Source organism: Dasypus novemcinctus, chromosome 23 (assembly GCF_030445035.2).
Source record: "Dasypus novemcinctus isolate mDasNov1 chromosome 23, mDasNov1.1.hap2, whole genome shotgun sequence".
In the NCBI taxonomy this organism is placed as follows: Eukaryota; Metazoa; Chordata; class Mammalia; order Cingulata; family Dasypodidae; genus Dasypus; species Dasypus novemcinctus.
Window position 1 is genome coordinate 6,790,740 of NC_080695.1, and position 24,455 is coordinate 6,815,194.

At 49.9% G+C, this 24,455-nt stretch overlaps 1 protein-coding gene across 1 annotated transcript in view; it reads right to left on the reverse strand.

Moving 5' to 3' along the window:
* Window positions 1-23,222, reverse strand: part of DNAAF5 (dynein axonemal assembly factor 5) — a 47,978-nt gene extending 24,756 nt beyond the window's left edge. The window contains exons 1-4 of the mRNA XM_058285673.2: window positions 22,613-23,222; window positions 20,545-20,729; window positions 16,277-16,401; window positions 15,677-15,795 (exon numbers count right to left, since the gene is read on the reverse strand). Of these exons, the coding sequence (XP_058141656.1) occupies window positions 15,677-15,795; window positions 16,277-16,401; window positions 20,545-20,729; window positions 22,613-23,219 (1,036 nt within the window). The 5' untranslated portion in view covers window positions 23,220-23,222. The remainder of the gene's footprint in view (window positions 1-15,676; window positions 15,796-16,276; window positions 16,402-20,544; window positions 20,730-22,612) is intronic.
* Window positions 23,223-24,455: the final 1,233 nt, after the last annotated feature.

The window sequence follows — 24,455 nt, forward strand, 5'->3', positions numbered from 1 at the left end:
CAAACCTTATGGGACACAAAGAAGGCAGTACTGACAGGGAAATGTATAGTCATAAATAGTTATATCAAAAAAGAAGAAAGAGCTAAACTCTAATATTTAATGGAACAACTAGGGAAACTAGAAAAACAGCAAACTAATTCCAAAGCAAGAAGAAGGAAAGAAATAATAAAGATTAGAGCAGAAATAAATGACATTGAGAACGACAACAACAACAAAAATAGAGCAAATCAATAAAACCAAAAGCTGGTTCTTTGAAAAGATCAATAAAATTGAGAAACCCCTAGCTAGAATCGCAAAGACAAAAAGAGAGAAGATGCAAATAATTACAATCAGAAATTAAAGGGGGAAGTTACAAATGACCCCACAGAAATAAGAAGAATCATAAGAGGTTATTATGAGAAACTGTATGCCAACAAACTAGACAACCCAGAAGAAATGGACAAATTCCTAGAAATATACAACCAACCCACACTGATTGCTACAAGAAATCCAAGAACTTAACAAACTAACAGTTAAAGAGACTGAATCATCATCAAAACCCTCCTAGCAAAGGAAAGTCTAGGACCAGATGGCTTCACAGGTGAATTCTACGAAGTATTTCAAAAAGAATTAAAACCAATCCTGTTTAAACTCTTCCAAAAAATTAAAGAGGAGGGAAAATTAAACAACACATTTTATGAAGTCAACATCACCCTAATACTTAAGCCAGATAAAAATACTACAAGAAAAGAAAATTACACACCAATCTCTCTAACGAGCATAAAAGCAAACACTCTCAACAAAATACATGCAAATCGAATCCAACAGTGTATCAAAACACTTGTATATCATGACCAAGTGGGATTTATTTGTGGTATGCAAGGCTGGTTCAACATAAGAAAATCAATGTAATATACCACACGTTAACAAACTGAAAGAAAAAACCACATGATCATCTCAATTGATGGAGAAAAGGCACCGGGCAAATCCCAGCATCCTTTCTGGTAAAAATACTTCAAAAGATAGGAAGAGAGGAAATTCCCTCAACATAATAAAAGACATATATGAAAAACCCACAGCCAATGTCATATTCAATGGAAATCTGACAAGACAAGGATGCCCACTGTCACCATTGTTACTCAATATTGTACTTTAAATTCCAGCTAGGACAATTAGACAAGAAAAAAAAATCAAAGGCATCCAAATAGGAAAACAGGAAGTAAAATTCTCACTGTTGGCAGATGACACGATTCTGTATGTAGGAAATTCTCAAGTATCCACAACAAAGCTGCTTGAGCTAATAAATGAGTTCAGCAAAGAGGCAGGATACAAGATGACCACGCAGAAATCAGTAATGTTTTTGTACACTTGTACTGAACAATCTAAGGAGAAACCAGGGGGGGAAATTCCATCTAAAATAGCAACAAAAAGACTCAAACACCTATGACTCAATTTAACCGAAGAAGTACAGGACCTATATGCAGCAAACTAAAAACCAATGCTAAAAGAAATAGAAAAAGACCTAAACAAATGGAAAGTCATTCTGTGTTCATGGATTGGAAGAAGAAATATCATGATGATGTCAATCTTATCCAAACATTTATAGATTCAACGCACTACTAATTATAATCCAACAGCTTTTTCACAGAATTAGAAAAGCAAATAAATCCTTGCCTATACAGTCAACTGGTTTTTAACAAACCTACCAAGTTAATGTTAACAAGACAAACAGTCTCTTCAAAATATGGTGCTGGGAGAATTGGATCTCTATAACCAAAAGAATGAAAGAGGACCCCTATCTCACTCCCTATTTAAGAACCAACTCAAAATGGATCAAAGACCTAAATATAAAAGCCAGGACCATAAAGCTACTAGAGGAAAATGTAGGGAAACACCTTCAAGACTTTGTAGTAGACGGTGGTTTCCTGCACCTTATACCCAAAGCTTATGCAACAAAAGAAAAATAGATAAATGGGACCTTCTCAAAATTAAAACACTTTTGCACCTCACAGGACTTTGTTAAAAGGGTGAAAAAGCAGCTGACTTAATAGAAGAAAATATTTGGAAATCACATGTCTGATAAGGGTTGGATTAATATCCAGGATGTAGAAAGAGATGTTACAACTCAACAATAAAAAGGCAAACAACCCAATTTAAAGATAGGCAAAAGACTTGAGTAGACAATTTTCCAAAAACAAATAAAAATGGGAAAAAAGTGAAGTGCTCAACATCATTAATGATCAGGGAATGCAAATCAAAAGTACAATGAGATGTCAATTTCACACCTATCAGAATGGCCACTATTAACAGACAGAGAACTACAAGTGCTGGAGAGGCTGTGGAGAGATAGGAACGCTTCTTCACTGTTGGTGGGAATGCAGAATGTGCAGCCACTGGGGAAGACTGTCTGGCAGTCCCTAAAGAAGCTGAACGTAGACTTGCCTCATGGCCCTGCAATACCCCTACTGGGTGTACACCCAGAAGAACTAGGAGCAGCGACACTAACAGACACCTGCACCGACGTTCACGGCAGCATTATTCGTGACTGCCAAAAGCTGGAAACAACCCAGGTGCCCATCACTCGATGACTGCATAAGCAGACTGTGGTCTATTCATACAAAGGAATATCATGCAGATCAAAGAAGAAATGAAGTCGTAAAGCACATGACAACGTGGATGAAACGGAGGACATTATGTTGAGCGAAGCAAGCCAGACACAAAAGGGCAAATACTGTATGATTGCGTTACTATGAACCAAATACACAGTGTAACAGATTGTATGATTAAAAAAATTATATAAATCCAGAACATTTAACTGAGAAGCGTATGTTTATTCAACTGTCTTTTTATCTTTTATTTATATTTTCAATTAGTAAATGTACAAAGTTTAAAAAAAGATATTTGAGAATACTGAAATATATGAATACATCTCATTCTGAAAAAATAAAATAAAAAACAATCAAGTATTATAATTTATTGACCTGTTCCTACCTCTTTAACATTACGATTAATACTATGATAATAGACATACACTTAACATTTCTTATGTTTTTTTGAATATCTCTGCTTAGTCCTGACAGACCCTAAATGGAGTTGCTGGGCTGGAGGCACATGCATTTAAAAAAAGGCAGGGTAGAATAAAAAAAGAAAAAGAGGAAACAAGCGTACCGCACAGCTCCATTTTCTGTTAAATGTGGGTTTTGCCTTTCTTTCCTGAAACGGTCCTCCAGGAACAGGAGAGTGAGCACCCAGCCACGCTCCACGCTCTGCTGGTGCAGGCCTGCACCCAGCCCGGCCCAGGACGCTAGGCCCAAGTCCTGCGCTGCGGTGGCAGGTGCAGGCTCGCCCTGCGCTCGGTGCCTTCACACGGGCAGGTCGGCCCGCCAAGCACTTCCCAACAATGGTGCTGCCGAGGCAGAGCGCTCCCGTTTTCCCTTTGCTCAGAGCTAGCATTTCCAACCATTATTGTTCTACAGATCCAAGACTGAGCAACAGACAAGAAGGGCTACGCTGAACCCCGGCTGGATCCACCTTGTGGCTCTTTTTTTTTAAAAGATTTATTTTTTATTTACTTTTTCCCCTTTCCCCCCAGTTGTCTGCTCTCTGTGTCCATTCACTGTGTGTTCTTCTGTGTCCACTTGCATTCTTGTCAGCGGCACCAGAAATGTGTGTCTTTTTTTGTTGCATCATCTTGCTGCATCAGCCTTCTGTGTGCAGCGCCACTGCGGGGCAGGCTGAGGGCACACTCCTTGCGCGTGGGGCTCCACTAGGAGGGGACACCCCTGCGTGGCAGGGCACTCCTTGAGCGCATCAGCACTGCACGTGGGCCAGCTCCACATGGGCCAGGAGGCCCTGGGTTTGAACCCTGGACTTCCCATGTGATAGGCAGACGCTCTATCTGATGAGTCAAATCTGCTTCCTGACCCTGTGGCTCTTAAGGGGAGTCAACCCTCTGGCATGGACGGTCCTAGAGCACGTGTGTCCCAGATCTCCAGAGCGAGGGAACTCAGTCTTCTGAGTGTGTCCCCCCAAAGTGGCTTTCACAAGTGGTTTAACGCAAAATGACCGGAACCTGAGGCCTAAAGAAGCTCATCTCGTAAGCAAAGTCCCCTCGAACCGCATTTCACAACGTGAAAACCCAGCACCAGGAAAGTGGTCACGGAAGAGACTGAACGGAAAGGACTGAGTGCGGGCAGCCCGTGCCCAGAGGGGAGGTCCCCCCAAGCTGCTTCACTGCAGAGACTCACTTCCAGGCACAGTACCGCTCCAGCAACCTGCTCCTCCCTCCCCGGGAAGGCGCCTGCACCTGCGCCCCGAGGAGTCGAGCAGCACACCGGCCGGCAGGGAACGCACTGCTCGGGCCCCTCCTGCCGCGCTGAGCCGCCACTGGGCAGGCAGAGGGACCAGGGCAGCGCGCCATTATCTGGAGCACTGTGGTCATGGGCGGGGAGGGGAACGGGGAAGGCCTCTCCCTTTTTGGTGAGGGTCCTCGGTAACTGTTTGCTGATGCATGGTTGATTGTTAAAGGCGATCCTTGCCTCAGTGGATTTTTAACAAGCAGCTTTACTGCATGACACTTGTACATCCTAGAATTCACCCATTTCGAGCCTACAAGCTCACGCGGCTCAGTCGGTCCATACATCTGCATTTGCCACCACCACGATTTCACCACCCGAACAAGTTCCTTTGGGCCTGTTTGTGGCTGGTCCCCATTCCGACATCTGGCCCCTGACCATCCCTGCTGTCCCGACAGTTTTCTCTTTCTAGAAACTTCCTCCAAATGGGTTCCTTTCCCGCAGCACGATGCCCCGAGATGTCTCCTCGCTGCAGGGTGGCTGGCACTCGCTCCTCCCCCTGCCGACGCTCTCCGCGGGGACGGGCCACGCCGTTCACCCACTTGTAGGCCGACAGGCGTGGGCGTCTGCACTTGGGCCAATGACTGTCCACAGGTAAACCTTGTAGGGACACAGGATCCACGGGGTGTGCATCCAGGCCTGGAGGAGCCAGCCACATGGAAGGAGATGTTTACCATTTTAAGAGGCTGCCAGACTTTTCCCAAGTGGCTGTGCCATTCTGCTTTCTACCAGCGATGGGCGAGGGTTCTAGTTTCTCCACATGCACATTCCTTCCAGATTTACTTTTTGACTTATGAAACAGAACACCAGGTCAGTGTGTTTCTTGCCTATTTATCACATAGTTTAAAGAAGCTAAATGCAGTCTGGCAGCAATGGTAAACAACCAGAAGGTGCCCTGAGGTCCACAGCAATTATTAACTTAAGTCCAGAGTCCAAAACCAGCACGTCAGGCCCCAGGAAGCTCAGCAACGACCTAGGAGTCCTTCCTCTGAACCTAACTGCAGGACTGAAGCGAGCAAAATGCACCGAGAAAGACAACTGAAAGGGCAAAGCTGGCCAAGAGCAGAAAGAAAGCAACATCAGCAATTCAGCCTTACGAAACTGCAACTATAAGGCTGATCTGACCTCAAGCGAAAAGATGAGATGCAAGCATTTGTAGACATAATCGAAACAAAATTAAATATGATGGCAAGAGAGAATTGTTGAAAACTGAAGGCGCAGGTGAGGAAGAATTCTAACCTATCCAATGTTACATGGAGGGGGCACCATTCGTACAGGGTGGGTGAGGGAGGCTGTAGGAGCGGCTGGTGCCATCGTTCACCGAGTTAGGAGGGGGGAGCCCCGTCCAGTATGGGGGTTCAGGAGCACTGGCTGCTGAGGGACAGCTCAGGCCCCAGCGCCAGCCCAGCCCCAAAGCCCACACAGTGGGTGCAGTGGGGCTCCCGGAGAGCTGAAGTCTTCCAGGGATGTCAGTTTCTCAGCAATCGAAAGGAACAAGAGAATTCTAATTCACATTTTCAACTTTCTCTGGGAGTCCTAGATTGGACATTAAGAAACAACAAATTATTTTCTCCACTACTGATAACTTTCTCTCTTCTCCTTATTTAAAAAAGAAAATTAAAATAAAAACCAGGCAGACAAGGGAGCGGTTGTAGCTCAGTGGCTGAGCGCCCGCTTCCACATACAAGGTACGGGGTTCAAGCCCCGGGACCTCCTAAACAAACAAACAAAACAACCCAGCAGACGGGTCAGGCCAATGCACCCCGTGCCGAGAAGGAACTGTGGTTTGATAAACAGCTCGTGGAGTGGTCTGCACAGCGACAGCTGGTGACTGCTTTACTGAAGGACCACTGGTCTGCCCCAAATGCAAAGCACTTATTAAATGTTTACTCTGACAAAGCGCAGTCAACTGGGCGGACTGAACACTGGGCTGTGGTGCCGAGAGGCCTCCGCTGACCGAGCCCCTTTGGTGGCCCCAGACCTGCCGCTGCCCGCTGGGCTGTGACAGGCGCAGGAGGACACCGTCCCCAGGCGTGAGCAGCCCGGCACCCGGGGGGTTCTCCCCTTCTCCCACTCCAGGCATTTGAGCATCCTGCTGCCTGTTTAGGGTCACACGATTTACCTGTATTTTCCACCTCATTTTTATCGTTACCAAGCAGTTGCCTTCTCATCCTAAAGCAATCTCCCCGAAGCTGAGTTGCGACTTTGAGACAGGCCCGTGACTGTGTGTCTGGAGCAGTTTCGTCAGCTGTAATCGAGAGCGTGTGCTTGGTTTGGGGGCTCACGGTGAGCGCAGGGTCTTCAGGAAAGCTTGGGGGACGGGCAGCGAGCAGCCTCAGGCACCGCAGGGAGGGCCGAGCCGCTGCTTCCAAGAGGCCTGGTCTTGAAAGGAGGCCGAGCGCCTTCCCGCCCGGGACTCTGCTTGGTGGAGCGCAGCTCTCCCTCTGCCTCTTACACAGTGGAAAACTGTTTCCAGGACAGTGGAGAACACTTGTGGTGCTGTGTCAGGGCATGCGGAGCAGTAAATCACAGTAATTCCTGCACAATTAAACCATGTTTAATTTAAGTACAGGCAGAAAAGCAGGCCATCCATGTCTTCCTTTGTTGACACAAATCTGGCAGTGAATCCACCCTCTCCTGGTGCTTATACAACATCTCGGGCAGGCAGAGGACACATCTGTGACACATCATGGATGTCCATGAAAGTAGCAGCATTCCGGAAAGGAAGGGAAGGTGTCAGGGGAGAAGCTGCGAGCTCAGGCGGTGAGACTGGAGCTTATTCTGGGTGCTGACACCGACTCACCACTGAGGGACAAGCCTGTTCCTTGCCGGGAAAGGAGGATCACCAATTCTGTTCTGAATAAGCAAGGACTTCCTGCTCTTCGCACAGCCATGGACCCTGGGCAACGAGTCCAGCTAGGTGGTCGGTGCTCCAAGTGGCTGGCCATGGAGCAAATCCTTCTTCCAGCCTGTCTCTGGTCTACCTCTCCTTCTTTTCTCTTTACACATGTAAAATTTCTGACAATTTCTGTTTAGGTTCCCCATACTTCCAAATACTTGGGTGAAAACATATCAGCCAAGTTGAGCAGGCAGGAGCTCTCAGGCACAGCACGAAACCCAACTCCACTGCAACGACAGCCAGTAAAGTGAGTGGTAATTATTTCCAAAGGGGTTAAGAAAAAAAGGCGCTTGTATTTTCTCACGGTAAAATGCCTGGCAGGCTATTCACCCTTAGGAAGAAGTGTTTCCCTTTTCACTCAAGCATCACCAAAGAAAACACTTTCAACAAAAGGCAATTTCAGAGTAGAAAGGCCCCCGGAAGTTGCTGTCACAGAGTGACCCCGCTGCAGGACTGCAGTGCACCTGTCATGCCAGCCTGCGCGCTCCCACAACAAGAGCCTTTGTCCTGCCCAGTCACGGACGTGAAGACGGACGACCCCTCCACCCTCACTCGCTTCTGAAGGGGGCGATAAACGCTGCGGCAAGCAGATCACACCGGTGCTGTGTACACCTGCTTCCTCTGCAGAGGGAGAGCTGGACTTAGAGTAAACCTCTGACCAGGTGTAACTTATGAACTTACTTGAAGTTGTGGCATTTGGGCCCAGAGCACGTAGGCAGTGGTTTAAACACTATCAAACCCTGGCACAAATGGATGGTCCATTTCCACAGGTAGAGCCTCACATCATCCATTCGCCCACACCTAATGCTTGCTAAGCCCACCTTGTACCTGGCAGCACCTGTCCCAGGTGTGAGGTGATGCACTTATACCCAGCTAGGAAGCAGCACGGCCTCAGGTAGTGGTGTGCTATGTGAAGAAAGAAGAGCAGGGCGAAGGGCGGGGAGGTCACTGGGAACCGCACTCGGAGGAGCTGAAGCCACGGGGAGGACTGAGGAGGAGCCCAGGCGGGGGAGGTGGGAGGAGGCTGAGAAGGCGCAGGCTTGGGTGCTCACAGGCAGCCCAGCAGAAGAAGATTTGCAAACCACGTATCTGACAAAGGATTTGTATCCAGAATTATAAAGAGTTCTAATAACCCAATAATAAGAGAACAAACAGCCCAATTTAAAATACAGGCCAAAGGTCTACACAGATAACCCGCCAAGAGAGGCATATGTATAAGTGTGCAGAGCCAGATGTGAAGAGATGCGAAACATTCTCAGTCTCTGGGGAAATGCAAATCAAAACACTTCACGCTCATTAGGACTGCGCCGGCAAGGACAGGGTCACTGCACACCCCCGGCAGGGAGACAGGGCAGAGCTGCCCCCAGAGAGCGCCTGGAAGGTTCCAGAAAGGTAAACATATATTTACCATATGACCCAAAAGAGCAAAAACCTATACGCGAATGTTTACATTGGCTTTATTCCTAATCCCCAAAAACTGCCCTTCAACTGGCGAGCAAGAAACCAACTGGGGCCTGAGGGAGCACAGCTCAGAGAGAAAAAGGAGCAAGCTTCTGACCGGGAGCAGCAGCACCAGCCAGACGTGAGAGGCTGCTGGCCTCACTCTCCAGTCCTCTGGGGAAGGCCAGCGCCTGCCGGAAAAGGGGCCCGAGGAGAGCCGGGGGCCCGGAAACGCGCAGTATTGAGTGTGGTGGTCACCGCGCTCCCCATTTGCCAAAATTCAAACCCAGCCACCGGCAGGTGACCTGCCGCTGTGACCGTCTCCCAGGAGCAGCAGCTGTGTCCACAGGGGGGTGGAAGTGTTGGGGCCTGTGAGCCCTGCAGGAGGGGGACGGGCTGCAGCGGGCGCCCGGCAAGGAGGTTCGAAGGAGACTGACACAAAGTGAAATCTGAAATATTGTTTAAAAGAGAACTCGGAGATTAGATTTAAAATTCGAATCTACAGATGGAAGAACAGAAAAGTAATTTTACAGGACCATGCCAAAAGTCTAATGAAATCCGCTGCTTGTGCCACTAGCTGATTGTGCCCAGATGTAAATTTATTCTGCTCGATTGACAGAGAAGCCCCGACGAGCACGACTGGCTCTCTGAGCACCGGAACATGTGGTTGAGCAGCTTCTTCCACTGGTCTTTAGAAACGCCCTCTCTCCCTTCTCCTTAGTGCTTCTACCCCGCTGCCGCTGGAGGCTTACAAACGTCCCTGGCTGTGGATGGCCTGAGACGAAGCCCTTCCCCAGCCCTCTGCACGCGGCGCCCGCAGAAGCACCAGGCAGGGAGCGAGGGCCGGCGAGCTGCACGCTCCTCTTGCTCGGCATGTTCCAAGAACTTCACCTCCCTCAGAACGGTGCCCCTTTCATGGTCTGTCCCTTTGTGTTCCTCGGTGTGATCTGGTAAGGATGGCTCAATGCCAATGTGTACTTTGGCAAAGACAAAACATTTCATGTATAGGCAAGGACAGCCCTTTGTGCTGAATAAACCCCTGATGGGTTTACTATGGGCGGTGTCGGGGCAAACTGCAGCGAGCACATGGAGGCCTGCTGGGTGCAAATCACACCCTGCAGACTGCACCCAGCTGATTCAGTCATAAACAGCCAGAACCTGCGGCCGAGGGTTCTAGGTCCCGCTGTGCAAATGTTATTTCTAGGTAGCCAAGCAAAACAAAAGATGAAAAAGAAATAAGCTTCAGAATCCTTCCTGTTTAGGGAAAGAAAACATTTAAAAACAAAAGCAGACAACCAGCAAGATGGTGGCAGAGTAAGGAGCTCCTAGAGTCAGCGCCTGCTACAGGGCAGTTAGCAAACACCCAGAGCTCTCTAAGCTAGCTGAAGCACCTGTGTGGGGGCTCCAGGAGGCCAGAAGATCGTCCTGCAACGTCCTTGAAGGAATGGAAGGAGGAGATGCCCCTCTGCAGAGCAGATTCATGAGGAGCACTCCATGACCTGAAGGCCCATGCCCATCCTCCACTGGAGGCACGAGCCGCCTTGGGAGCTGTTTCGCAGCTGGAAGTGAAAGCTCCACTTCCCAAAAATGGGAGACGGAGACAGTTGGGCACCAACTTCAGCTACTGATGAGTAAATTCAGCGGGATGAGGTACAATCCTGAGAATAGCTAAAGTTTGAGCCTGTCCAAGTCAGAAAGAGGCTGGTAGCCACTATCTTAACTCCATGCCTGGCACGAGGGGAAGCGGGGCAGACTGAAAATTACTGTGCTTGTGGGGACTGGTGTCTTTTCATCCAGATCAGATTGCAGCTCTAGCCTAGGCTCCAGCCCCACCTCCAGCAGGGAAGAAGTTGTGGGGACCTGCGCCAGCCTCTCTGGGAAATTACCAACCAAGACGTGAAGGCTGGCGATTATCCTACTCTTGGTGGCAGGAGCCGCCCCAGAAGCTGTTCTGTGGCTGGAATTGGAAGCTCCATTTCCCAAAAAAAAGGGGAGGAGGAGACAGTTGGCTGCCAATTTTGGCTACTGATTGGTAGACTCTGCTAACATATAACCCTGGGAACAGCTGGGGTGTGAATCCGTCCAAGTCGGAAGGAGACTGGTAGCCGCCATTGTGACTCCACTCCAGTAGGAGGGGAAGCAGGGCTGACTGAAAACCACAGTGATGGTAGGAACCAGCTTCTTTCCACCCAGACTGGCCTGCGGCCGTAGGCTAGACTTCAGCCCCGCCTCTGGCAGGGAGGAGGCTGGCGGGCCCTGCACCAGCCTATCCAGGGAACTGCAGGGAACTTTGGCTGGCACAGATTGAAAATCCGAAGTCTACTGGGGCAACTGCGGTCATCTTGGACCCACGCTGCATAGATTGCTGCCCACACCTGCAGCTCCATCCCTGCCCCAGGCAGGGGAGAAAGGGGTGTGAAACTTCATCAGTCTCTCTGGGCAGCTACAGTCTAGGCCTGCATGACTTGGATTCTTCCACACAGCTGTGACTCTGTCCCTACCCCTGGCAGAGAAGAAGGTTGGAAAAAGCTTCATTGGTCCCTGGCACAATGAGGGCAGCTTGAGCCTCCAAAAATTATAGCACCAATAACAACCTTGGCTCCTACTGCACAACCAGCAAGGGAGAAAGGGCAGGAAGCCCTACACTAAAGAGAAAAACTGCACCCAGAATAAATACTGTAGTAATCCAGATGACAAGACACCAACAAAAAATTACAATCCACACCAAGAAACAGGAAGCTATGCCCAGTTAAAGGAACAAGCCCCCAGATGACATAAAGGAGTTGACTGATCATATGACTAATCATAGACGTTCAAACAAATCTCCTTAATAAATTCAATGAGATGGCTAAAAAGATTAAAGATATTAAGACGACACTGGATGAGCACAAAGAAGAACTTGAAAGCATACACAGAAAAATAGCAGATCTTACAGGAATGAAAGGTGCAATAAATGCAATTAAAAAAAAACCACTGGATTCATATAATAGCAGATTTGAGGAGGCTGAAGAAAGAACTGGTAAGCTTGAAGAAATGGCCTCTGAAAGTGAACATACAAAAGAACAGATGAAGAAAAGAATGGAAAAAATTGAACAGGGTTTCAGGGAAATAAATGACAGTAAGAGATGTTCAAACATACATGTCATGGGTGTCCCAGAAGAAGAGAAGGGAAAAGTGGTAGAAGGAATATCTGAAGAAATAATGGTGGAAAATTTCCCAATCCTATGGAAGGACATAGATATCCATGTCCAAGAAGCACAACGTACTCCCATCCGAAAAAATCTGAGTAGACCAACTTTGAGACACATATTCATCAGAATGTCAAATGCCAAAGACAAAGAGAGAATTCTGAGAACTGAAAGAGAAAAGCAATGCATAACATGTAAGGGATACCCAATAAGATTAAGTGCTGATTTCTCGGCAGAAACCATGGAGGCAAGAAGACAGTGGTCTGATATATTTAAGATACTACAAGAGAAAAATTTCCAGCCAAGAGTTTTATATCCAGGAAAACTGTCTTTCAAAAATGATGGCGAGATTAGAATATTCACAAACAGAAACTGAGAGAATTTCTAAGCAAGAGACCAGATTTTCAGGAAATACTAAAGGGTATGCTAGAGCCTGAAAAGAAAAGACAGGAGAAAGAGTCCTGGAAGAGAGTCTAGAAATGAGGATTATATCAATGAAAGTGACTAAAAATGTCAAAGGAGTAGTGAAAATAAAATATGACAGATAAAACTCAAATAGTCAGGAATAAACTTAACCAACGATGTAAAGCACTTGTATTCAGAAAACTGCAACTCAATGTTAAAAGAAATTTTAAAAAGGTCTAAATAACAGGAAGAACATTCCATTCTCATGGACTGGAAGACTAAATACCATTAAGGTGTCAATTCTACTCACATTGATACAAAGATGCAATATACTCCCAATAAAAATTCTATCAGCATTAAAAAAAAAATTGAGAACACAATCATCAAATTTATCTGGAAGGGTAAGGGGTCCTGAATAGCCAGAAACATCATAAAAAGGAAAAGTGAACTCTCCTCTCCAGACTTTAAATTATATTACGTAGCTATAGTGGTAGAAACATAATACTGGCATACAGAGAGACTGAGAGACCAATGGAACCAAATAGATGATTCAGAAACAGACCCTCACAGGTATGGTCAAGTGATTTTTGACTAGCCTGTCAAACCCACACAGTTCACGCAGAACAGTCCAATCAACAAATGGTGCTGGAAAAACTGGATTATCCATAGCCAAAAGAAGGAAAGAGGACCCCTATCTCACACCTTATCCAGAAATTAAATCAAAATGGATCAAAAACCTAAAAATAAAAGAACCATAAACTTCTAGAAGAAATTGTAGGGAAATGTCTTCAAGACCTGGTGGTAGGTGGTGGATTCTTAAAGGAGATTAGAGGAGGACTGAGATGGACTACTGATGTTTAATGTATATAGACGTTTTAATTAGCTTTCCTATAAAAGTACGGAAATGTACAGAGTGGATGGTAACAAATACGGAGTAATAGCTAGTTTATAAACGGGGATGTGACTGAAAATGGTAGTCTAGGTATGTAAATGACAATTGATAGAATGCTAGAGAATAATCTAGGAACTGAATAGCACAGTAAACCCAGAAGTGGATGAGAATTGTGGTTGACAGTACAGATGCAAGAGTGTCCTTTGTGAGCTAGTTCAAGTGTACATCATTACTGCAGGGTGTTGGGAAAGTGGAGAAATGGGGAAAATATAGCCAGAGTGACCTATGGACTGTGGTTAGCAGTAAGAATATAATACTCTTGCATCAATGCGGAAGATGTTCTGTGTTGATAATGAGGCAGTATGGAAAATGTGAGCCAAATGTACATTATGGACATGGTAACAATCAGATGACATTATCTTATTTTGTAGCAAAGTTCCACCATAGTGTGGTGTGTTGATGCATAGGTGTTGTTTGGGAATTCTGCACATGTGCATGATTGTTTTAGAAGTTTAACAACTTGTGTCATAAAAAATATACTTGAAAAATAATAACAAGTGATTAGTGATGTTCATATTGTATCCAACATTGTTGACATAAGAGGTAAAAGCAATAGGGTGGGTTGGGGGAGAAACACACCAAATGTAAGATAAGGACTAGGATTAGTAGTAAGATTTTGACAACATTCTTTCATAATTTGTAACAGATGTCTCATGACAATGCAAAGTGTTGGTGGAAGGCTGATGTATGGGACCCCTGTATGATCTTATGCATGTTTGCTTTGTAAGTTCACAACTTTCACTATATATTTAATTGTTCATGTATGTTCATATATAAATGACAAAAATAATAATAATAGGGTTGGTTGGTGGAAAATTCTTTGGTTAGCAGTAATATTTTGACAACGCTCTTTAATCATTAGTTAAAAAAGTTTAACGATAACGCAAATTATTGGTGGTAAGGTGAATTATGAAAGTCCTGTATGATGTTATATATGTTTGTTTTGTAAGTTCACAACTATTACTATACACTTGTTTATGTATGAATAATATACTTCAATAAGTTTTTAAAAAGTGAAACAATCAAATAAATCAATAACATAAAAAAAGCATTCTCTATGCATTTTAAAAAATGAGGGGAACAGATATATTAATAGCCCAAGTGTTTGAATGCCTGCTTCCCAATTCTGAGGTCCCAGGTTCAATCCCCAGTACCTCCTAAAGACAAAAACATACAAAAAAAATGACGGGGGAGTGGATGTAGCTCTGTGGTTGAGTGCCTGCTTCCCATGTAAGACCGTCCTGGATTCAACACCCCATACCTTCTTTGAAAAAAAAAGTTCTCCTCAAATTGACTTTACTAAATCAGAACTCAAGTTGCTAGCAAACTTTTTTGTAGTCCCTTTCCAAGATGTCTAACTCCCCTCACATCAGCCTCACGGTGCGGGCGGCTGAGCTGCATGAGGAGACACTGAGCCCCAGCATGGGGTGCCTCACAGGCCTCGGGGGGAGCATGCCGCCGGCCGCGGAGTGAGCATTAAAGCAAGTGCCAGATGCAGGCGTCATTGCAGCACTGCACCTCATGCTCGCATCACCCTCCCAGGCAAGGCTTAGGGCTCCAGATGTTCTGGCCTCCCCAGCCAGACTGAGAGGCAATCAAATGAATTATTAGACAGTACTCTCACACAGCATATGTTTGTTTGACTTGGGTTGCATTTTACCTACTTTTTGTCCTTGTGTCTACCTCACTCTCTTAATTTTAAGAAAATATCCTGCAGATAAAGTGATAAAGGTCTGTGATCGTAGATATCTAAAGATACTTCATCCCCAGGAAAGTCAAGTAGCTTCCAAATCAAGCGAGACCAAAGGCCGGTGGCCTGGGTCTGTGGGCTCAGCCCCAGGCAGGGAGAGGCTTGTGAGCAGAACCAGTTCAGGCCTGGGCTCCGCGCAGACACACACGCGGCAGCAAAGACACACACTCGTGCGCCACTGGGCAATACGCTGGCCTGGGGAGGGGCAGGGCCCTTAACAGGGGCGCAGCAGCTCCAGGTGTGCGTATCACACCACAGGATACCCGTTCTATCTCATCTGTCCTTAGCATTAGAACCTCGTCTTGAAGGAAGTGTACAAAAGCGGTTTCTCAGTAAAATGACAAAGCCCCCTTTCCTAAACGTCCACCACCGCCACGTGCAGCAGCCATGCAGCATCCTCACAGCACAAACAAGGAGCTCAGAATCAAGGGGTTTCCAAGAGAGCGAGGCTGGTCTTTTCTAACTATGTGTCCAAGACCCTTTTGGAAGCCCACAGGCTGACCACCCAAAAAAGAGTTGGCCCATGGTAGGTCCCCCAGCTCTGCCCTCTGCTGGAACCTCCCAGGGACGGCCCCACCCAGCAGGCACGCAGCAGGGGGCTGTGGCGACAGAGGCACACGTGCCGCCAGAGGCCTCCCTCCTGCCGGCACAGAGGCCCCTGCAGCTGCGCTGCTGTCCCCCGCAGGCTGCCCCACTCGCAAGACTCACCTTGTGGAGGGTAATGGGGCGGAGGCGGAGAGGCAAAGTCCAGCTTGTCCTTCAGCTCCTCCTCGTTCTCCTTTTGCCACTGCATGCCCACCTTCTCCCAGAGGCTGGCCGCCAGCTGCCTGCAGCACAGGAGCAGGGCATGAGCCAGCAGCGTCCGCCAGGCGGGGCTCGGGACAGCCACGGTTCCTCAGGGTTAGGGTTTGGGTGACACGTGGGTGGGGTGAGGGGTGGGATGTGCCCTACTTCCCTGAAAGAATATGCCAGAAGCTGCCAGGCTTTAGCTCACTTTACTCCTGGCGCTAAAATGAGATTCCTTAATTTGTACCCAGGTGCCCAATAAAATCGTGAAAAAGATACAAAGTTATATTTTAAAAAACCAGAGACCTTTTGCATAAACCACACACACAAATACTTTGTATAGAATTAGGGGGCCAGGTGGGTTTCCATGCAAGATTCTGAAACTGAGAGAAACAACTACTATTGTCAGTGAGGCTGAGGAAGGCAAGGCCTCAGCAGAGCTGGCAGAGAGCCAAGTGCCGTCTGCCCTGGCATGCCCAGGACAGGCGGCCCAACAGTCTTGCACTAAGCCATGCCACTTACGCGATTTCAGGGATCTCGTCGTCAAGGCTGCTCAGTAATAGAGGGATGAGCTTGTGAAAGAAGGAGTACCGGTCCCGCAGGTCCAGCAGCCAGCTGCCCACCACGGAGGTGACTGCCCGCCGCACCTGGAGAAAGTAACAGGGCTTCACGCTGGGCACGGACACAGGCTGTCACGTGGGCAGCAGAGTCCAACGACGGGCACAACTTAGCAAATGCACGCTCAGCCCACAGCCCTGGGCTGGTCCCAGGACAGGTGAGGACACGTCCACAGGGCTTGTGCTGGACCCTTGCTACTGTCCCAGCAGCAGCCACAGGTCAACTCCCAGAAACGCCTCCTTGCAGAGGCACTGCCCAGCTCTGCTGCTGGCTGAAAAGGGAAGTGTGTGCCTCATCACCTCGCCTGCCACGGGAAGAGGCCAATTCAAGACACACGGGGCCGGCCGTCAAGTTCGCCAGCAGTGCCACTGCTCACCGATGGAGGCTCTTGGAGAAGAGGCTGTGCGCACGAGAGGTGGGGCTGGCACCGGCCCAGGGCTGTCCTGGGGGAGCTCTGCACGGTGATGGCTGCTAGGGCTGCCTTGCCACGTGAGGGGGCACGGACGTGCTCCAGCCAGGACCAAGTAGCAACTCTGGCTATGAGTAGTGGGCAGCCGCCACCCAGCAGCTGGGGGTGGGAGGCACTGCACAGAGAAAGGGGGCCGGCCAGGGCACTGACCACCCGCTCTACGCATACTGAGTTAGAGGGGCCTGGGCAGAGGCCGACTCTGGGCCTCGCTCTCCATCTGTAAAACGAGAGGGTCACCAGATCCTGTGAGGAACAAAGGAGCGGGTGCGCACAGAACACACGGCACGATCCTGGGCACACAGTAAGTACTCAGTAGTTGTGAACGCTTACCAGTTACACTCAACTCCGTGTCAGCGGCAAACACACTGTGAAGAGGAAAGGAATCTGCAGAAGTGCAGAGACGGGCACACGGGAATTCCAGTCTACTTTTGCAACTCTTTGTGAGTCTAGTTTAAAATTAAAAGTTATAATAGAAAAACCACCAGGGTGGTTATTATTAACTGAAATGAGGACCATTATTAACAACCCAAAATAAAGACCAGAGAAACGAGAGATTCTCCTAACTCCACACGTGCTCAGAAAGCCAGGGCCCAGAAGTCCCACGTCAGCTCCCCACCAGCTCCCCCACTGCGGGCGGAGCCCCAGAACTGTCTTTTTGCCCCTTTATGCACAATGCCATATGCTGAGGAAGAAAATCCCTCTTGGAGTTTCACTCCGCTCAAGGCATCGCTCAAGGTCATGCTTCTTACAAAACTGAGTTGAGCGGCAAGTGGGAGGCGAGGCAGCCCACCAGCCAGGCCGGTGCCATGAGGACACCGGGCACTCAGGTGCGGGCTCCGAGGACCCACACGGCAAGGCCTGAACACACTCCTCAGCGAGCTGCACGCAGAACTGTGCCCCAGGCGCCAGGCCAAGGAAACGGCTCTCCCCCTGACAGCCTGCACGAGGGTCCGCGCCCCGGGCCCCTTCTCCAGGACCGCCACTCCGAAGTCCCACTTTGCAGACAGGAGGCTTCGCATTCTCACCCCGTGGGTGAGGACGGCTAAGGGTGTGGGCTTGGACTGCCCCCAGCCCCTGCATACACTGATCTCTTCTACCAGCCTCAGCACAGCAGCACAGGAAATTTGCAAATTCCATTTGGTAGGAGGCATATTATCTCATTTCTTCTAGTTCTTATGGGAAAAACAGCTCTGAATGTTGGGTTGCCATGTAACAGTTTGACTAAGCATGGAATATTTCAATTAGAAACAAACAAGATGAACTAGCTGAGAATTATTCGTTTTGCATGAGTTCAGGTTTGGACTCTCTGGATGGGCTGGTGAGCCCGTGAATCAAGACAATCTACTAAACCAAACAGTCACATGAAGATAAAGGGAAAAAATTCTGAATTTAAAACAGCATATGGACATGGAAAATAATTGCCCGTTCTCCTTTAACTAGAAAAATTTTCAGTTTGCTTATTTTTTCACTCAAGAGCAGTTAAAATGCCCAGTTCTTCCAACTAGGCTGCAGGCCCGCCCTGCTGCAGCTCCTCCGCCCGCCCTGCTGCAGGCGCTGGAATTCTAACCATCTTATACCGTTTGAGGAAGTACCCCCTGAAAACCCTTAAAACCAAAACCAAATAAAAAAAAATAGCATCAACAAAATATTTTGCAACACACTTATTTTGTCTGAAATATCTTCAATACTACTCAGTTTCAGTTAAGGAAAAATTAGCACAATGGGCTTCAACAGAATCTAATACCTAATTTTAAAATATGAAAAAAATTCGGCAAAAGATTCATTAAATATGTGAACATCAACTGTGTTTTTGCTGTTACTTTTCCTTCAATATGTAACTAAGAAAGAGAAAGAGGAAAGAAGATGAGAACGAGGCAGGAGGAGGGACTGGGGAGGGAGGAAAAGGGGAGAAAAGGAGAAGCGGCAGGAGGCCTGGATCAAGCAGCTCCCAGGTGCCAATGCCCTTCCTGCGCAAGCGCGAGAAAAAACCAGCAGCCACCGGCAGGGTGCCAGCAGGGTGTACCCTTCTGCACACAGCGCCACCCGTGACCTCCAGGCAGACCCAAGGGCACTGCAGGCCTGGCCAAATTCATCACACGGATTCTGCCCTGGGCCTTGGGGTCACAGTGTACCCCACAGGGTCCCTGGGGTGCGGACAGCCGAGGAGGGCCCCAACCCTCACACCGGGGTTCCCCCCTGCAGCTTGTGGACTTGGCGCAGTGTGAGGGCCACCCCTCCTACCACTGCTGGGCATCACCAGGCTCAGTGCCGCCCACAGGCGCCGGCCTGGGAAGGTGCGTGGAATGGACTTCTCTGAATGCCCCCCAGGCCAGCTGCGGGGCCATGGGGAGTTCCCACAATGTGGACCAACCCACAGGCAGCGGGGAACCGCTGCGAAAGAGCGTACTAGTGGATGAGGAAGGACAACCACAGCCCAGCGGGGAGTGGCTGGAGGATGGGGTGGCGGCGGCTTGCAACTTGATCCCTCAGTGCAGACAGGGACAGGCCTTGCAGTGGCCCTCCAGGGCCAGTGTCCAGGCAGCAGCACAGGGCCCCAGGCCCCGCCCCACCCTCCCAGCATGCTGCCCTGCCCCCACCGTGCCACCCTGGACACCTGGTCACACTTTCCCTGGAGCCTGCACAGGCCATGCCAACTGGATCCACGGAAACTCAGCCATGGGTTCATGTCGACAAGGGAACTGCAATTACTATGTCTTGAAGGAAGGTGCCCGTGCCTCCCCAGCTGCTTCCCAGGGTTTAACTGATCCCTGAAGAACTCTCCTGATGGCTGGATCCAGCCCAGGCTTACTCAGCCAGCATGACGAGGCCGGCTAGCAGCAAGGGTGGAGCGAGTGCTGTCTAATTAGTCTGTGCGGTTGAAGGGACAGCCCCGGCCAGTCGCCTGCTTACCTGCCTCAAGCCCATCCCAGCCTCCTCCTCTGCTGGGCGCTGCAGGTACCTGTCCTGGTCACGGGGCAGCAAGGGCCCGCTCAGCCCCTGCGGCGGGTGTGGGATGTGCTGTCCCCACCGCAAGCCCTGCCCTTGCTATTCTAGCTGCCTGCCAACCTTCACGTTTATTTGGGCGCAGTTAGTGGGGATGATCACTGGTGTCCTCTACAGTGAGTGGGAGATTAAGTGACAAAGCTGCCTTTTCACTCAAAGTCTTCACGCTAACGCACGGCTCTGTTAGGACTCCACAACAGTCACACTTTGGAACAACTGTCCTGGTGGTGGGCTAGGGTAAATCCCAGATCGCTGAAGAACTTGATCCAGGGCCCGGACTTTAATTCTGCCTGGAAATAAATCTGTTCTAAGTGCTTCATAACAATCAACTCATTTAATCCTCAGCCACCCTATGAAGAGGCGGCTACATGTCCATTGTGCAGGTGAAGACAGCTGGCCGGCCTGGGCTGCCCAGCCAGTCTAGTGCTGAGCCAGAACCAGGCCGTGGATGGTCCAGCTCACCCCCTCCTTTACCCTGCAGCTACACTCCCCCAGTGCCCCTAGGACAGTTAAAAAACAACCCCTCTCCACATTCCTTGGGATTAAGAACACAAATGTACCGTGCAATTCCACTCTCTAATTTCTCAAAAAAGCTAAAGAGAAACAAATTGGAGAAAACAAACACAACATGGGAAGTAGAGCACATGGTGTGCTCCTGACAGGGAGAGGGATGAGCCACCCCGGGAGAAAGCTCCATTACCTGGGGGACGTCGTCAAAGAGCCGCTGAGCAAGATGGGAAAGCACGTCGTCCACTGACTTCCCACTGCCGAACTGGATCACGGTGCCGGTGGCCTCGATGACCGCCACGCGGACCTTCCAGTGCTGGTGGGAGATGGTCTGCATCAGGGGGCCGATCAGGGACTCCGACTGCATGTGGAAGTGGTCTGTGGGAGAGGCACCCGTTACGAGGGCCTCTCCCACAGCAGCCTGGGGCTCCCCACAGGACAGGCCGCCCTCCCTGTTCTCCTCTTACAGCAATGCCCTCACCCCTGCCCTCTTCCCATTCAAGGTCCATGCTGCAGCCTGCCCAGCAGAGCTCTGTGCCCCTGGCCAGGGAGGGTCTCACGTGCACCTCCACACTCAGAGGCTTTGGGGAACCAAGGGGCACATGGGAGCTCTGCCCACATCAGTTGAGAAGGGGTGCTGAGGGGACTGAGACTGCACTCAAGGTACAAGTGGTCGTGCAGCCACCCCTCCTATCTGCAAGGTCCCCACAGGACAGGCAGCAGTGCCTCCGTGACAGCAGGCTGAACTTGTTTTGGCGTTCTGCCTCAGTTTGCCACAGACTGGGACCCATCTGTAAAATGGCTATTCAATCCTACTTTGGATGAGTGATTTACCCCATCAGACTGTGAGATAACAGGCAGTTACTATCCAGTGTGATGAGCTGTGGCCCATCCCGAGGAAAGTCCTTCACCCCAGGGAGAGAGTGAGGGAGATGCTTCCAGCAGAAAACAGTCCTTCACTCAACAAATAACCCGGGAACCCCTGTTTCAGGTACTGCCCTAGAGGCTGGGGGGCAGCCAGGTATGGGCCTGCCCACAAGTTCACACTCTAGGAGGGAACAGTGCTCGAACAGGCAAGGAATGAAAGCAGCTCATGCCATGCATGCAGAGTAGGGACAGAGGTGGTTGGGGGGGGACAAGAAGTGCATTAAATGCTTATAAGTCCCATTGCCTATTTCGGCCTAAATTTTTCCCAGAAGATCCACTAGAACTATGGACTACTTGAAATCTCAAACTGGACATGACCAAAACGGAAATCTTAACATTACCCTTAATCCCTTTTTTTTCCCCCACTCACCTCTCATCCAACTCCACCGGAAATCCTGTCATCTGTATCTTTAGAGTACCTGTCCATTTTTCTCCATCTCTATTAGCAGACCCCCTCTCCTAGGCCAACGTCATCTAAAACGTGACCCCAGTGGGCTTCCCCATTCCCTTTTTGTCCCCTTCTGTAATCCATTCTCCACACAGCCATCAGTGACCCTTCCCGTGGGACTCTGCGGCCGGGTTCTGCCTCCCTGCCGCTACTGATTCCCCTTTCAGCGCTTGGCCTCCTTTTGGTTCTCAAACTTGCCAGGATTATTCGTGAAGCGTGGCTCCCTCTTGCCCATGGATTCTCAGCTTAAGCATTCCCTCCTCGGGCAGGCCTACCCAGCAGCTCCAAGCCCTCTCCTCCAATCACTCCACACCCCTGCCCGAGACAGAGGACAGGCAATGGGGTAAGATCACGCAAGGTCTCGTGGGTCCCTCTAGGAGTTCTGCTGTAGGGATGTGGCTTCTTAGAAAAAGAGACTGTCTTGATGAGATTAGAATTTTTAAAGATGACTACTTGAGCCACTTGAAGAATGGATTAAAGGAAAGAAGTGGCCTGCCTCCAATTAGGGCAGAGGTCCAAATCAAAGAGGACAGAGGAGGGGACCCCAGGGGAAGAGGGAAAAGAGAAGTAACAGGATTGGAGCCCTGTTCCTCCAAGTGTGTTTCCTTCCCCGCTCAACTCAAGTCGCCCAGGGGAGGGGCAGTTATCAAAATGAATTCCATCCCAGACACATCGAAAAGGAATTTCTGGGGTGCTTCCCAGAAATGTGAGTCTTGGCCCTGCACCCCGAGTTTTCATTTTGAAATCCACTGAAAGAAGAGCGGTGGCTAGGGTGTGCGAGTGTGGGCCGCGTGTCACGGAGCTAGAGGCAAGTGGCGGGGTGGTAGACCCCCGCCCACGCAGAGGGCCGGCTTCCCCCCCCCCCACCCCGTGCGTGCAGCGTTACCTGGCGTGGCGCGCGCAAGTGCCGCGGCGCACCGGCAGCTCTCGCGGCGCACGGCGGCGAAGGGGTCGAGGAGCGTGCAGCGCAGCACGCGCACCGCGTCGTCCAGGTAGGGCGCGAGCGCGGCGCCGCCCAGGTCCACGGCCAGGCTGAGCAGCTGCACGAGCTCCAGGCGCAGCTCCTCGCAGGCCTCGGGCGGCGGGCGGCGGGCGGGCTCGGGGCCGGCCAGGCGCGCGGCCAGCGCGGGCAGCAGGCGCGGCAGCGCGTCGTGGGGCCGCGCGGCGCGCCGCAGGCCCAGGCTCAGCAGGTGCGCGGCCAGCGCGCGGCAGCCCTCGGCCGGGTCGCCCAGGCAGCGCAGCAGGCGCGGCAGCAGCAGGCGCGCCCAGGGTCCCTGGAAGGCCGCGGCGTCCGCCGCGCCGGGCGGCTCGGACGCCTCCAGCTCGCGCCGCAGGGCCTCCAGCGCGCGCCGCCGCCCCAGCTTGCTGTCGGCCTCCAGCCCCGGCAGCAGGCGGCTCAGGGCGCGGCTCAGCTCCGCCGCCTCCGCCTCCGCCGCCTCGACCGGGCCCGGGGACGCCGCGGCCCCCAGCACTGCGGCCCCCTGCGCCGCCATCTTCCTCGCGTTGCCGGTAACTACGGGAAACCGGCGCTTTTACGTTGGTTGTGGTGCGGTTACGGCACTTCCGGCGGCGCGGATTACGGCACATCCGGCGGCCTGGCTTCAAATACAACTTTATTGTCCGCTTGCGGCGCGCACGGTTCGCGGCGTGCTTTTGGGGCGCGGATTGCGGTCACCGCGTCAGGTCTTGCACGCGTCCTTCTGCCTGAGGCCGAAATAATGGCGAGTTTACAGCGCGCTCGCCATGTACCCGGCGCGGCCCAATTACCCCTTCCGCAGACGTAGGCCGTAGCTGCTGCTGGTCCCATTTTGCGAGTGGGGAAACCTTTGTGTAGAGAGTTGAGTAACTTGCTCGAGGTCGTAGCCTTGCAACTGGAGGGGCTGGATTCCGAAGAGGCGGCCCAGCGCCGGTGTAGGGGGCCTTCCCCTCGAAGAAATCTGCCTCGTATGGCTGAAAGAACCTTTGGTGAGCCCCTTCCCGGTGCCACTTAAAATTCCCCATGCCAGAAAGGAAGGGTGTAAGTTCTGTTAACTGTTCCCGACCCTGGAGTTTAAGGTACATAGTCTTTTCGAGCAGAAGTGGAAGGAACACTTATCAATTTACTTTGAGAACTGATTCCAGAATTCCATAAAGACAGAACAAATGAGGAAACTAAAGCCCAATAGGTCTCAATTTTATATGCAAAAGTTCTCAACAAAATATTAGAAAATCGAATCCAACAACATATGAAAAGAATCGTGCAACCTATCCAAGTGGGGTTTATATCAAGTGTGCAGGGCAGGGGTCAGTATTTAAGATCCAGTCAATGTCATATTAACGGGCTAAAGAGAAAAAATTATTTGCTCATGTTAATTGATGGAGAAAAGTACTGGACAAATTCTAAGACTCATTCATGATAAAAAGCTCTTCAAATTAGGAATAAAGGGAAACTGCCTCAGCTTGAAAAACAATCCATGTATTCTAAAATGTACAGCTGACATCACACTTGATAGTGGATGATTGAATGCTTTTTCCTTCTGAGATGGAGAACAAAGCAGGGATATCGATCTGCTCTCACCACTCTTTTTCAACATAGTACTGGAAGTGTAGCCAGTACAATAAGGTGAGAAAATAAAAGTCATACAGATTAGAAAGGAAGAAATAAAACTCTCTCTATTTGAAGATATGACTGTAGAAAATCCCAAGGAATCTACAAAAAACACAAAGTTAATAGGTTCAGCAAGGTGTCA